Raw genomic sequence first — 15,288 nt, forward strand, 5'->3', positions numbered from 1 at the left:
TCTCTATCAGAAAATATGGTTTAACATTTCCCACTTCATTAATAAGCTAGTGATCCTTTTGTAGTTGTGCCTCTACCATTCTGTAAGCTAACTCCTGCCCTTGGAAGCCTATTGAGGCTTCTTTGCTCCTGGTTGTTGTTCATGTTGTTAGATAGCCTGAGGCCTGTTTTCTAAATGGAATGTGGATGGACTTATTTAGGCAGAGCCACTTCTTACCTAGAGATTAGACCAAAGCTTTGCAGACTCCCTGTAAAATAATTGCATCCTAGTTTACTGTTATCATCAACCTTCTGTTATAGATCTTCTAGTATGAGAATCCTGACTTTGCATTTTCAGAGGAAGATTTGGGGTGGACAGAATATTTAACTGTAGAAGTAGTTGGCAGGCAGTTCATTACTAGAAGTGAAAATGAAAAGATTAAATACAATTTCTGGTCAAATTTGATTTTTTGAAAAATGTCATTCCAACTTGTGTGGCTTGTCTTTTCCTTTTGGCAGGTCCTGTTAGCCTGAGCACACCAGCTCAGCTTGTGGCCCCCTCGGTTGTAGTAAAGGGCACTCTTTCTGTCACCTCCTCCGAACTCTATTTTGAGGTGGATGAAGAGGATCCTAACTTCAAAAAAATCGACCCCAAGGTGAGAAGATGAGGGGGTTTCATTTTTTCTTATGATGGGATGCTGGGTGCTGTTGGATAGGATTGGGATTGGTAAATCTGACAGGCTTAGTTTGTATTTCCTCTAAATTGCCTTGGCCTATATGCAATGTCATTATCTTCTTTAGTTTATGATTCTCTACCAGTTAGTAAGATTATTGAAGTTCATTTAGATTCAAAAACAAATTTTACTTAATGGCATTTATCATTAGCTCTTTGTGAGGAGGGGAAGGAACCTCAGGGAACATTGTCTATAAATATATTTTGCCTCAAAGGGTCAAGGGTGAATTAAGATACAAAATTCAGTGAGATTGAGAGTGGAATTATTTTGTTTAGCCTTTATGTTTTCTGGATATGATGTCAATATATCACTCTCCTTGCTTTGTCCCCATGACTTACTACTCTGTCGTGCATGCAAGCATGTTTTGTGTGTGTGAGATACCTCTGTTTCCCATTACCTATAGTAGATTTTACAAGGCACTGCATAATTTTGTATTCTTAAAAGAAAATGTAATTTCCTCTTTAAAATGTATTTCTCATTACTTTTCAGACCCTGGCAACTTTGTTTTTACTAAGAAACATTTGTAGCACAGTCATAAAAACCAAAATTAGGTTTATTTCAAGAAAAAGAATGGTATAATTTGCTCTGAGAGGAAACAGTTTCTTTTAAAAATGAGCAAAATAAGCAACCTGTAGAAAAAGGTGGCTTAAAAAGTAGAATAATTTATTTTGCAGGCTGATAACGTGTGTATGTACATGTACATACCTACACGTATTTTGAGTTTATTGGTAGAAGGTTCTTTGATTTTGTAATCATGTGAATTATTAAATCTGAATGATTTAGAAGTATTTCAAAGTAGCTCTTGATGAAAATATTATAATTTTATTTAAAACTGTACAAACAAATCGTATCTTATGCATATTTCCAGCACTTTGTTTCGCTATTGCTGCCTTTATTAAGACAGGACTTGGTAGATTATATGGAACTGATTGTTTTGAACTTGATAAGTTAACTAATCCAATGTAGAGAAAACTTGCTAATTCTGAAATTCTATCCATTAAAAATTTTTTTCGACTTTGTCCCATGACTGAAATGTCTGAAAATGCATTAGTTTCTTTAGGAAAGGAAGGTTACCAAAATTAAACTCTCTGATTTCTGGTAACTTCTGAATTTAAGAAAGACTGGGATTTAATTCAAGATATTCTCTGATGCTTTTAGACACATATAGATCAAAGCCTAAAATTTGATTTAATTTAAAGGTGTCTAATGACTTGTTCTGAAAATTAGAATCTCTGCCAATCTGTGAGATTAGGTTCTTTGAAGTTATTTGCTCCTTTTAGAGAAGTTACAAGTTTTGTCTCTCTCTGATCTGATTCTGTACAGCATCATTAAATTATTTTTTTCTTGTTGCTCGTGAAATATGGAGATCTTTTGGCCCAATCAAGAAATGGGCTTGTATCACTGCAACCTTCCTTATATTCCAGAAATTAAAACTCCTGCCAATTTATATTAAAAAAAATTTTTCAGTCACCTACCAGGAGAAATTTTAATTTTGTATAGATGTTAATGCTTTAAGGTGTTCTGTAAATGAGGACATTTATGTTGCTGCAGTGTTTTTCCTTTTTGACTGATACCTGCATTAAATTAAATAAGGAAGAATACAATATGCTAAATTGGGGATATTTTTGTTTCTTCTTGTCAAGACTTAACAACCTTTTTTTCTGGAATAGTTGGAGGGAGATGTATGTCTACTGCTGTAAATACTTTTGTGAGTGAAAAAAATGGTCACTTATAGATATTTTTATCTTTGAAACTAAACACTATTCCTTTAAATCATTTTGTGCAAATGTAAGCACCTACTGTTTGTTTGAAAATGTTTTTAAAATTCAGAACATTTTCCCCAGAGAATAAATTGGTCTTTATAATTTAAAGGAATTTGTGTGTTTGAGCCATTTAATATTACTGTGAGGAATACAAGAAGATATAATACAGGTTGAGTTGAAAGAGTGGAGATGATTTCAGAACTGATAGGATCAAAGTTTATATTTTAACATAGGACTATTTTTACCAAGGAATCTTACAACTTAAACCTGTTTGTCAAATGAACTAGGCTTCAGACCCCTGAATGGCTTTCTTGTTTTTCATCTATTCTGCTATGCTGCTGCTCATCCCTCCATACAGCCCTTCCCCCTCTCAAACTTCTTCCTCTGATCTTTAAAATTTGCTTTAAAAACATTTTTATTTACACCTCTCATTTGTGCATTTTCTCAATAAATTAAAAACTGGGCTAATACAGAGAATAAATGTTCGATATTAAAGGGTAACATCTGACATATATTCTGTACCTTGTCTCATCATTAGCATAGTGAATGGAGTATATAGTTACTTTCAACATACGACAAACTAATTCCTTTGGGATGCTTTCTGTTTGACTAATTATTTTATTTTCTAATCAGTTATTCCCTTGCATTAAAAAGAAACCTTTGTTAAAGCTGAAACATTGAAATGAGTATATTGGTTTGTTACCTTAGAAAAATAGAGAGAGGAGGAAGGTACTTTTCCTATTTGTAAATTCCTGGAATAATAATTTTTCTTTGGTTATAAAAATGGTATGAAAACCTTTTTTGTTTGAATTGCATATAAGCAGTTTCAGAATAATTCTTGAAATTTGATTAAAATAATCGTAATTATGGAATTTATAACTAAACCATTTTAAAATGGAAGTAATTTATAAATCTGAATGGTTCATATCACTATATGCTGGGGGAGAGGATTATTGCTATAACCATTTTATTCTTTTTTGTTGTGGTTTATTTGTTAAATTTTTATTACTCAAAGCTTGAAGAGGACAAATGGTTGAAGGAAAAGTATCAACTGACTTTGTTAGCTATTCAGAAAAATCCATACATATTTCCTTTGTATATCGGAGTCAGACTGGATTTTTTGAAATTATGGCATAAGAAAGTACACCTCTTAATTTTTAATGTGAAAAAGTTTTTTTCTGCTTTAATAGGATCAAATATTTTATTTTATACTTTTTTCCCCAAGCGTGAAGTAGATGTTACCTTTAATTCTAACTCTACAGAACAAATATATGTTATAGTTGAGTAAAGTTAATGTTTTCTATTTTCTAAGGATTTGCGTGCGGACTTATAGTCAATTCTACAAAATGTGCTGTATTTTAAATTTTGCAAATCAGTTCAAATGGAAGCTTCTTGCATTTGATTCCTCAAGTCACATCTTTACATTGCAAATTATAAACTGTTATCTCACCTGCCTTCATTTAAGAACAATCCACAGTCAATTACAATGTAAAGTAATGTTTTTATTACTGTTTTCAACAAGACAGCTCAGGGTGAGGGTAGAGGTGCAGGAGAGGGAGGGGCACAGTCTGACATTGGCACTGAGATACGTTTAACATCAGTAAAACTTTTTTTAAAAGAGAAATTTCACATATAGTTAAATAATTTTTTCACTTGGTGACAACATTCAGGCAACCAAAAGCAAAACGAAATGAGAGGTGGGATGGGGTGAAGAGAAAAAGGATAGGGGGAAAGAAGGAAAAGGGGGAAACTACTATACATTGATTTGAAAATGTACCTTGGGTTTCATTTTGTGGTGGCACAGCCCGATTGCTTCTTTTGTGTGACCTTTTAAATTCACATTGTTTGGAAGAAAACGATCACTTTTGTGCAAGAATGTGATTTCTTTTGGTTGGGTTGCTCTCTTTTTGTTTGCTTCTTAATTAACGAAGGTCTTCTGCCTGATTCCTATTTCAGGTGACTTACATAAAAGTTTGTGTCCAGAGTTTCTGCTGTTTATCGCTGAGTTGTGTGTTGTGTGAGAGAGCACGCCCGTTTGTGTCGCTTTTCAAGCAGTCCCCAGCACCCTATAGTTTGTCCAGGCTTTTGGGATTGGTGAGAATTTCCCTGGCCAACCTCCAGGTCTGCTTGGCAGCGCTCTCCAGGGCCGAATGGGGCTTGCCCTGAAAGAGGTCGAGGTTGGGCAGAAAGTAGTGAGGGCAGCGGCGGCACTGCAGGCAGGAGATGAGCTGCAGCAGGATGCCGTTGAGCCGGTCGCCCAGGCACGACTCGTCCCAGTCCGTTTCTCGCGGGTGTTTCTCGCACTCGTACAGCAGCAGCGTCTTCATGTGGTAGTTATTGAGCGGCTGGCCGGGTAGCTCCAGGTGGCGGTCCCGCAGAGTCTTCAGCACTGAGAGGCACTTGTTTCGGCAGCCTCCCATCAGCAGGCGGTTCTCCGCCTCTCCGAACTGTAGCACCCAGGCGTCGCTCTCTGCCGAGCTCTGCTTGCCGGTCAGCGAGTAGCACTCCTTCGAGAGCAAGTTGAACCCTTCGGCCTTGACCTCGGCCACCCTATTGGGGCCGGGCCAGGGGATGTGGGGCATAGGCCACTGTGCCGCGCTTCGAGGCCAGATCCCGGTGCACTTGAACGCCGGAGTGATTTGCACCACATAGCGCTCTCTGATGCGCAACTTGACCTCGCTGGTGTCCGCGATCATCTTGACCACATCCCGATAGCTGCACTTGTCCACCGCCTGGGCCACCAGCGTCTGGAAACGCGAGCGGATCTTACGCGCTGAGAGATAGCCCGACGCTGTGATGAACTCGACCCAGAGAGACATGCTGCGCTTCCGCCCATCGCTCAGTTTGAGCACCGCGCAGCCCGGCAGCGAGCCGTCGTCCACGAAGTTGAAGACGCCCATCTGGTTTAGGTAGAGCACCACCTCAAATTCGGTGGGCGAAATGACCTCAAGCCCCTCGTAGCGGGCATCGATCTCGCTCAAGGAGCTGATGAAGCGAGGCTCCTGCACCTCCACTTCCTTGAGCACGTCCGAGACCACCTTACAGACCTCTCGAATGGTTTTGGCGATGGCCGCCTTGCGCGCCTGGCAGCGCTCAGTGTAGTATTTATTGAGCTGGTAAACCAGCTTGGCCTGAGCGGCAATCATGTTGGGGCACAGGTCCGGGCTATACACCGGCGTCTCGCAATACGTTGAGGGATCCAAGGCTCACGCACTGGTGGTGGCCCAGCGGCTTTCGAAAGAGGCCGTGCGCTCCCCGTTAAGCCCCACTTTCACTCTTGTTTTCCACCTGGGCTGACCGGCTGATACTGTAGCCGGCTTGTTTTTAACTTTTCCCTCTTTCTAAACCTTTTTTCTTCTGCAGAAAAAATAGGGGAGAAAATATGATTTTCTAAAAAGAAAAGCACCTCCTGGGACCTTTTTGCTTTCTCTTGATATGTAAAGACGGTGTGCGAGAGAAGCGGGGTGGGGGTGAGGAAGGAGAAGGAAAAAGAAAAAAACTCAGGATACCAAAAGGTTAGGCTTAGATGTCTGCAGCCGAGATTGCCCAGAAATCTGAAAATGAAGTTTTTTAAGTGCCAAAGTAAATTTAAAAATAAAAGCGAAACATTCAGTGGTTCATTCTTAAACTTTTCTTCCACGCTGGTAGGACTTCTTCGCTCAGTGTAGGTGAGTGCCGTCTTCCTCACCCTCCCCCAAGTGGAAGGTGCAGGAGGTAATTAATGTTCAGAGAGCTGCGAAGTACAACTCAGTCCGCCGTGCACTTGGAGGTTTGCTGACGCCTCGCAGTCTCAGCGTGTTGGTCTCCTCTCTTCTCAGGGGGTCGTGTTGTCGCAGTTTTCCTCTTTTCCTACTGGAGGCGTTGTTTGGACTGGGTTGGTTTGTTTGTAGTGGGTTCTTCTTGTATTTCTTTAGGTGCAAACCGCTGGAAGTTGTTTGATAATCATTTCTGCTTCGTAATTTATACTTTTGGCCCTCACAAAATCCGTTTTAGTGTGACGAAGTCGTTGCTTGCGTTGCATCTGGGGTGTAGTTATAACGATTCAGGGTTTTCCTTCTCCTTTAGGTTGCTTGTACAGATTCCACTTTCTGAGTCGTCTCTCCCCCTCCTTTCCCCTCCGACCTCTTTCTCGCCCCGCACTCCCCTGCTTGTCTCCCCCTCCCCCCTTCCTCGTGCACGCTCTCTCTTCTCTCCTTTCTCTCTCTCTCTCCCTCTCTCTTTCTTTCTCTCTCTCCCTCGCTGTTTCCTGGAGTTATTTAGTTTATGAATGGTCCCAGGGCCATCATGAGGGGGTGGAGCTTCAGTTCCTACAATCGCTATCCGAGCTGTCAGTGCTTTAGCCAATCCGAGAGAGAAGACAGGCAGGCTTGGCGAACGGTAGCAGCCACCACAGCACTTGATAAAGAAAGAGGGTAAAGAGAGAAGTAAGAAAATAGGAGGAGATAATGGAAGTCAAATACATGCACACATTTTACAACCCTTCCTCTTTATCCTCCTCTTATCAGTAGCAAAGAAGAAAAAGAGTTTATATAGAAGGGACTCTCCTGGAGATGGCTGGAATAACGCGAGGGAGAGTAGCAGTGGTTCAGAAAGGCTTTTTTTTTTTTTTTTTTTTAATGAATCTATCAACATTGTGTAGGAGAAGGTGAAAACTGTAACAAAATTACTTTGGCTTGAAGGCAAATGGGAGGAGAAAGGGGAATCTGGGAAAGGACCTAATTTTTCCAGGTTTTTTCCTCCTTTAAAGTCTTACTCCTTTCTCTTCCCCTCCCCTCCCATTGTTGCCAAGAATCAGAGCAATCGCTGTATATGTGCACCAGTGGGGGTTGGAGTGGATATAAGGTGAGGGTTTATAACCATAAATCTCTTTTTAGTAATTTCGATATGCTGTTGAAAAACAGGGAGGGCAAAAACTAGTCCAAGCACCTTGTTTGATAATTATTTCATAATTAAGATTCACATATATTTAATACATTATTTTATCGTTGCAAGAATTAACTAGTTACGAGAGAGAAAATATCTAAGTTGTGAGAAATGGTGCAAATTTATATGTCGTAGAACTTAGTAGGATATACTTTTAAAATAAGCTACTAAAATTGTTTCAAACTTAATGAAAAACAAGGGAAGTAAATATAAACCTAAAGTTTTCTTAAAATTGTACTGTTGTAAATCTAACTGTGAATGTATTCTTAGGGGGTACAGGTACAGTTTCATTTGTAAAATGATTTTATTTTCATAATTGACTCTTGCTTTTAAAAGACTTCACTGCCACAAAAATCTATAACTATCTTGTTATTGATTACACAGATGGCTTCACTCCTCCCTAGGCATTTCAATGAAAGACATGCATGTGCTTTTTAGTACATGTATTATCCTAAACAAGTTGTACCCACTGTACCCTTTCGATACTTTTGGGTGAAAAAAACAAAGCTAGAACATTGTTTCTGATTTGCTTAATATTGAGGGTTTATGTATGAACCTAAAATGTCTGGATTCTGAATCTTTTTAACGTGTATCAGGTAGACGTGATTATTTTTAGTTTGATTTCGGAGGTTATATTCCAGCCCTGGGTTATGCGATAAAAATAAAAATCTATGAGTCCATTTGGGTGAAGACTTCGTTTTAGAAACCTGGTAGTTTGGCTTTTTCAGAACCCCTTGGGAAGGCTTGACTTACCCTCTTAAAGTCCGCCCGGGTGAACCTGAATTGAATTGCATAGGGTAGTTAATTGCTTTCCATCTACTTGGTATCAGACAATTGGGTCTCTTGGTTTTCTTACATACCTGGTGCGGACCACAGGCAGTTTGTCACCCTTCCTCTCTCGTTGGCATAAGTCCCTTTCTAAAGAATATTTGCTTAAAAAAATATATCTCGGATTTGTTGCTTAGGGTTTGTCTTCCAGGGATTAGGAAGAACAGTCAGAAGTAAGCGTCCGCGCGACTCCAGAGCTTTAGTTAACTTCTCTAGAGTGGCAGAGACTTGGGCGGCTTGACCTCCAGCCTTCTCCCGGGAGGCCGCGTGCGTCCGGGAACGCCTCGCAGCCTAAGGATGGAGGGGAACTCGCGCCCTCGGGGTTCGCGCGTGTGGAAGCCCAGCTCTAACCCGGGAGGCCACGCCGGCGCTCAGGGAACTGCCTGGGCCGGAGGGCACTGCGCTGCCGGGAGAGCGCTACTGGCCGGGAGGGGCTCCGTGGCTGCTTCTCCGAGGGCAGTTACTGGGCGGAGACTGGTGGCGGGGATAGAGGGTGCGGAGCTTTCCCGCCCCATTCTCGAGGTGGTCGCTTCGTGGTGGCGTCTGGTTCGCGAATGGCCCGGCCCGCGACGCTCCCGAGAGTGAGTGTTTGCAAACAGCCTCAGGGGTGGCGGAGTTGGTCCGCAGGGTTCCGCCGCCGCGCCGCATGTCCCGCGCCCTCTCCTCTCCTCTCGGGTGGGGCGGCCCAGGCCGCGCGGACCTTCGCTCCACCACTCGCCGGACACCCCGCTGCACCTCCACTCGCAGCTCTGTCAAGCTCGGCTAAGTTTTCTCTCATCCTTGCCCCCACGCTTCTCTACTTTTGCATACAGAGGCCGAAGGATGATAAAACATTACAAATGTTTTGATTTAAAAACAATTCATTACCAATTTACCCTGTCTTAGGTAGATGCTCTAGTAAATAATAAATCAGTTAAACAAAGGCGACTTTAATTTATGGCCGTGGTACTAATTAGAAACATCATTCGAGCAATAAACTTAAACACTTCCAGCAAATAATGCTCCCTCTTGCTGGCTCTTTCTCCCCCCTCCCCCACCCCAACTCACTCTGGCTGCCTCTGCTCTCAGAGCAGCTTCAGCTGCGCCTTTGCGGTCCTCTCTTCCTCTGGTTGAATAATTGAAGGGGGAAACGGTATCCGAAGAGGCTGTAATTGAGAGAGCCCCTGTCACCTCTGCTTTTATGTATGTTAGTATAGAAGTCCATCAGCAGCTCCTTGATGGTGTATTAAAACGAACTGGCAGCTCCTTCTGCAGGAGATACTATATTCTATTAAAGGAGACCAAGTGAGAGAAAGAAACTCTAGAGGCTAAAAGCCACTTCAGGTCTTCAGACCGATTCATCTGTATTCTCTTGTTATAATCCGTCTCATCATACTTGAGTTAATGAGGCAAAGGAGGGGGTGCGAAATCTGATGGTCCTTGACAAATTCATTAGGGAGGCTGCAGGACATTTTATTTGACTGTTAAACATCTTGTTTGTTTGGCTTAGGCAGTGCCAACATCAGCATGCTTCTGCCCAGAGCTGTGGTGCTGGGCTGGCTGCAGCACATTCCTAAAAAGGGAAGGAGGACATTCAGGGTGTGATTTGAATTTTTTGTTTTGGATTTCGGGTAGTCCATAACCTTCAGACTTCCCTAGGCTTTTGGATTTCGGGTAGTCCATAACCTTCAGACTTCCCTAGGCTTTACATTCTTCATTAGGAACATGAAGAATGTAGGTGATAGTACTGAAGTGGGCATGTTTTTAGTTACTATAAACTAAAATATGTGGATGTTTAAAACTTTAGTCTGAAAATTTCCCAGTTTCTTCAAAAAATTGAGTCGGGTTGTTAATGTACTAGTTTTATAGCAATGTGAATGTTTAAGGTCCAGTAAAATAACCAGATTACTCATTACATCCTATTTTTACTAATGGTGGTTAAATAAACTTTTAATTATTAATGGAATTTCCTATTTCACCGAAACCTTTATGAGTACAGAAACTTGGAAATAAAAAATTATTTATACAAATACATTTTCAAGAAAAAGTTGGCATATTTTAAGGAAATTTTTATAATTAAGATTAGAACCAAAACTGAATACTTTAGTGCTAAACTAAGGTGATGAGTTGACAGAATACTTTAAAAAGTGAAAATATTTCTAATTGAAGAATAATGGGTAATTAAGTTGACTGCTAACCTTACAATGTTTTATTCTAAGATAATAATACAGTATTAGATTTATCAACATTTTCTTGAAAAGTAGTACATAATCCAATTGTGATACTTTCTTGCATAGAGAATTCAGTTATATTTTCCTTCAGCATTGACTGAGCTTGAGCTTAAGTGCTTTGAGAAAGAATCCTCTTCCATTTATAGGAAAATAGTATGGAAGTAAAAATACCTAATGCCCTTTGCCTGTCATTTTTATACATTCCTGGACTGCTGATGAAGCTTGAATGGCTGCAGGGAATGTATGGATTTGAAAAGAAATGATGCAGTAGTTCATGTTGTGTTTCTCAGGAGCAAAACCAAACTAATGGCTGAAGTCAGTGCTTCTGTAACATGACAGTTATAATCCTGTTTATGTTTCCAGAGAATACAAAATTCTTAAACTGTTTTATTTTTTGCTGATCTTTACTTAAAAATGTATTTACTGAGTTAACTTTAGTGCATTTGTTACTTTATCATGTTAGCGAGACTTAAAAGGTATCTATTATTTTATTATCTGTAAAAATAATATATGGTATCTCAATAATCTTTGCTAAAGAGTAAGCAAATGTTAGAATACATGGTTTTGTTTTCCGGGAAACATTTTAGAAGCTTTCAAAAAATAATCAGATTATTGACTTCAGAAAAGAAAGTATCTCTGGAGGATTTATACTTTTTGGAAAACAAAGGACTATATGTTTACTGGTATGTAGTCTTATCCTCTAAAATCTAACATTGAAACATCTATGTGGGTGCTAAATTTTTAGTTCTTATATACTTAATCATTGTACATACTTATAAAAATGCTTGTTTTTTAAAACTGAACATTCATTTTTATTTTTGGTCAAATTGTAAATAAGGAAATAAAACACTATTAAGTTCTCTGAATTTAAAAATTATTTCACTAAAAACAGAAAAAGTAAATAACCCAGACATGATTGGTTAGTATATTCTAGTTGATGACATTTTATTGAAGTAATTATATTTAAATATATGTAAGATGCATTAATGACAGTCATCAAGATTATACTATCCACATTATAAGTCACAGTAAAACTATATACTCTTTTATTCTCTGTCAAAGGATTTAGTTTTCTAAAATTGCAAAGTGTGAAGGAGATTGTTTCTAAACTATTTGTAATTATTCTGGAATCAATCTAAAATAACCAGTAATTGAATATTTGCCTTGAACAGTTCACCATAGTGCTTATTAATAATTTTATATGGTCAAGCATGCTGTTGAAACAAGTTATTCTTCCCCCCTCACAAAATAGCCTTAACAAAAAAATTTTTTTTTTACTCTCTTTGATTTGTAACCCAAGGATATTGTTCTCATTTGAACAGGTTGAACTTCAGATAATTTTGTCAGGTAAAAGCAATAGCTTTTCTTTTGTATAGTAAGTCTACCAAACTGTACTGAAAAATAAAATGCTTTTATGTACTTTTGATGAGTATTGTTTGTGGTCCTTTTAAATTTGTTTGGATTGCCTTAGATAATATATATGATTAGAGTTGTTTGTTACCTATTAGACTTTACAAATATAATGCTTATATAGTGGGATGAGAAAATTGAGAGTATGCTATATATTGGGGTTTTTCCCCAAGTTGAATAACAACTGCACAAATGAGTACTTTATTAAACTATACATAATTCGATGTCACCAAAAATATACAGTGATAAAGTAAGGAACTTGTGCTCAGGAAAATCGAAGTAAGCAGCTTTTAGCCTGACTAAGAAGTAAATGTCATTATATTATTGCGCTAGGATGTGAAATGTTAACATCCAAATTAATTCAGCAAGTGTTTTTTAGAATGTTTCTTTGAACTTGTTATATTCTCACTTATATTGGTATATGTCTTTTGAGCTTACCAAGAAATCATGTATCTTTTTCTCATTTTAAATGTATACTTTTTTGAGTTGTAACAACTACATTCTTTTATTTACATACATAGTTAAGCAGTTCTGAAAAGTCAAAGCAAAATTTTTAAAAATTTTCTTTTCCTATTCTTCCTTGTTCCTTCCTTCTTTTCTTCTCCCCTCCTCCTTTTTTTTCTTTTTCTTTCTTTCTTTTTTTTTTTTTTTTTAAAAAAAAACCAGTTTGAACTTACTAATGTACTATTAGGTAAATATTAAATTTTACCTGCCCAATAACTTTGGCTTTCATAAGTCACTATTATCTTCACCTGAAAGGGTATATTTGGTAGAGCCAACTGTTAACTTTAAGGAATTATTGTATAATTTGTGGATTGTTCTTTGTGACTTTTCTACCTGGAGAAATAATTTTGCTGGCCTTTAATATCACTTCCAGAAGGTAGACAGAAAAACCAGGATCAGACGTTAATGAATTTAAGTGCTAAAGAAAATTGAAAGCGGACCTTATGGTTTCAAGAAGGTGTGATATCTTTTGTTTATGAAGACAATATTAATGACTCATATTGTGTAGAATATGTTTCTTAGGATATTAAAGCCATCCCCACTCCCTTTCTACTTTCTCTTGTGATCAGTGCCAGACATTAACAAAACAGACGAGTGAAATTAGAGACGTAGATTATGCTAGTATTGAGCTGTACTTAGTTCAGAATATAATATTTGGCATTATGTGCTATTTCTTTCAGGTCATACGAGACATTTTGTGGGCCTGTGTTTAAAATTATTAGTTAAGCGTATGGGTAGGTTTTTGTTATAGTTTAGGAACACTAGCCATTTTAAACATTTTATTTAAAAATGTATTGGTTCTATAGCACTCTATATTATTATGAATAGTAGTAATTTGGCATTGATCATCTGCTAAGATTACAGGAAATACTTAATGGACTTTGTGTTATTTTTAATGGAAATGTTAAAAATCTAGCCTATCCCATCCTTTAAATGTTATGAATTAGAGTAAAAGTGATGTGCAGAGAGGTTTCTCTGATTGCTTGTGATGGTTAAACAATAACAAATAAATGCTTCATTGATTGCAATCCATGTATAGAAGACATCTGTGTAATATAAATGAAATAATATTTAATGATCTAAGGAATGGAAACTTTTCCGTTAACCATCTGATATAAAGCTAGGATATAAAATAACTGTCTTGGCCTATGGATATTAAAGTTCTGCCAGTCTCTTTCCTGAATTTTTCCTTCCTATCTTCCTTTATTATCTTTGGATCATAAAGAGTCATTCTCTTATTTTCTGACTGATTTGGTATATAGGTAATTAGGTTTAAAATCAAGGTTAGTAGGTTTAAGTTCATCTAGATTGAGTAGAAAATCTTTGACCTGTAGCTATGGCTGTTTTCAAATGATTTGCTTGCTGGGATCAGACACTATCCATACCCTTTCACTTTGCTATCAGCTGTGTACACACAAAGGAGCAGAAAGATGACCAGATGCTTAGTTAATCATCATATTAGGTCAGTAAAGGATTCCAACCATACTTAATTGGGCCTTCTATTTCTAATGTTTGTTCCATGGTAACTTTTTGGTTAAATGCTGTATGAATAATCTAATCTTTTCTGCTAATCAAAACTTTCTATAAACTTTATAAATTAAAAATGAATGACACAAATCTATAGATATATATTTTAAATATAAGGTGGTTGCTATCCAGATTACCTGGATAGATAAACGGAGACAGTGTGAATGTATCAGCAAAGCATCAATCTAGGAAACAGAAAGTCCAGAATTTTTGTCCTGGCTTGGTTACCTGGGTGACTTTGATCAAGTCACTATCTTTATCCATTATTTTCTCAATTGTTAAATGAGTGAGTTGGACTAGGTAATCTTTCTATCTCTTCTAGATAAAAGAGTCTAAAATTTTCCATGATTACATGACTAAAATCATTGACATCTTTATTTCTATCAGAAATCTTTCTGCAGATGTTTAGGCTTTCAATGCTGCTCTAACATAGGTATATGAAAGTTTTTAAATTCAGACAAGAATAAGCTTATGGATATTTTAGATTTATGGAAAAAATGTACAAAATATAGTTTGGAGACAACTGTGAGGGACAGTGAAGTAGCAACTTGGGAAAAAATTCTGAGTATACTAATTATTGCTTAATAGGAGTTGAATCATAAAATTATAAAACAAAATGCAGTATGTATTCCCGTATATAGAAAAATAGTGTATGTTTATATGAACAGTATGTTTTTTTCCCTTAAGTATTTAGTGGACTGTCAATGTTTTGGACATTTTTATGAAGATTGGGTATTGTGTAAATATTAGTTCTTGAAGCCAAAGTAAGTTCCCATTCACAATTAACTTAAAAAAAAAAAAAAGAAATTATTGGTCTTCTCCTTAGAGAAATGACATTGTGCTAAGCAACTTTGCTATTACCAAGTTCATACTGTGTTAAAAGATAGATCTAAGCAGGGAAGTGATTTTCAAAACATGAGTCACTAAAGAAAGGCTAGTTTTATACTCCTTTCTCATGCTTTTCACTTGTTTTCATCAGAAGATCTGACAAGCATAAAAGTGTTAACATCTTTTATTTTACAGATGTTCTTAGTTTTCCCTCAAACTGTAAAAGATGCTATATCAGAGTAGCATGGTAGGAAATAATTTCAACACCTCCTTTCACTTACGTGATAACTTATTATTTGTCTAAGCTTGTGGATACTTTTGGAGGGAGTGAATTGAGGCAAGAAAAGATAACATATTGAGATCTAATTGTTCTCATTTTGACATATATACCAGTTAGTCTATCTGCTATATTGTACAGGCTCTCTAAAACAGGTTTTAAATAGGCATTGTTATTTTTACTTCTGTGTTATGGTCAATGGAAGTCCCTAATTAGTGCAATGGGAGTGCCAGGTGACCAAAAAGAGTTGTTGACGGGCACTCTGTGGGTTTGCAAAGTGCAAACCTAAAAGACTGAGAGATGAGA

At 37.7% G+C, this 15,288-nt stretch overlaps 2 protein-coding genes across 8 annotated transcripts in view; one reads left to right on the top strand and one right to left on the bottom strand.

The window, feature by feature from the left end:
* The window catches only part of LOC105463467 (LPS responsive beige-like anchor protein), a 770,029-nt gene that overhangs the window by 452,102 nt on the left and 302,639 nt on the right, over positions 1–15,288 (top strand). For 6 of the 7 annotated variants that reach the window (XM_011710554.3, XM_071092575.1, XM_011710553.3 and 3 more), the window contains one exon: positions 498–634. In XM_011710554.3, the coding sequence (XP_011708856.2) occupies positions 498–634 (137 nt within the window). Of the gene's footprint in view, positions 1–497; positions 635–8,581; positions 8,808–15,288 lie in introns of those variants that run through there. The other variant, XM_011710559.3, reaches the window with a different exon arrangement.
* Positions 3,937–6,619, bottom strand: LOC105463463 (mab-21 like 2). Its single transcript, XM_011710551.3, has one exon. It carries the CDS (start codon positions 5,619–5,621, stop codon positions 4,542–4,544), a length of 1,080 nt encoding a protein of 359 aa, XP_011708853.1. The 5' UTR covers positions 5,622–6,619; the 3' UTR covers positions 3,937–4,541.

The sequence above is a fragment of the Macaca nemestrina genome, chromosome 3 (genome assembly GCF_043159975.1).
Source record: "Macaca nemestrina isolate mMacNem1 chromosome 3, mMacNem.hap1, whole genome shotgun sequence".
NCBI classification, from domain to species: Eukaryota; Metazoa; Chordata; class Mammalia; order Primates; family Cercopithecidae; genus Macaca; species Macaca nemestrina.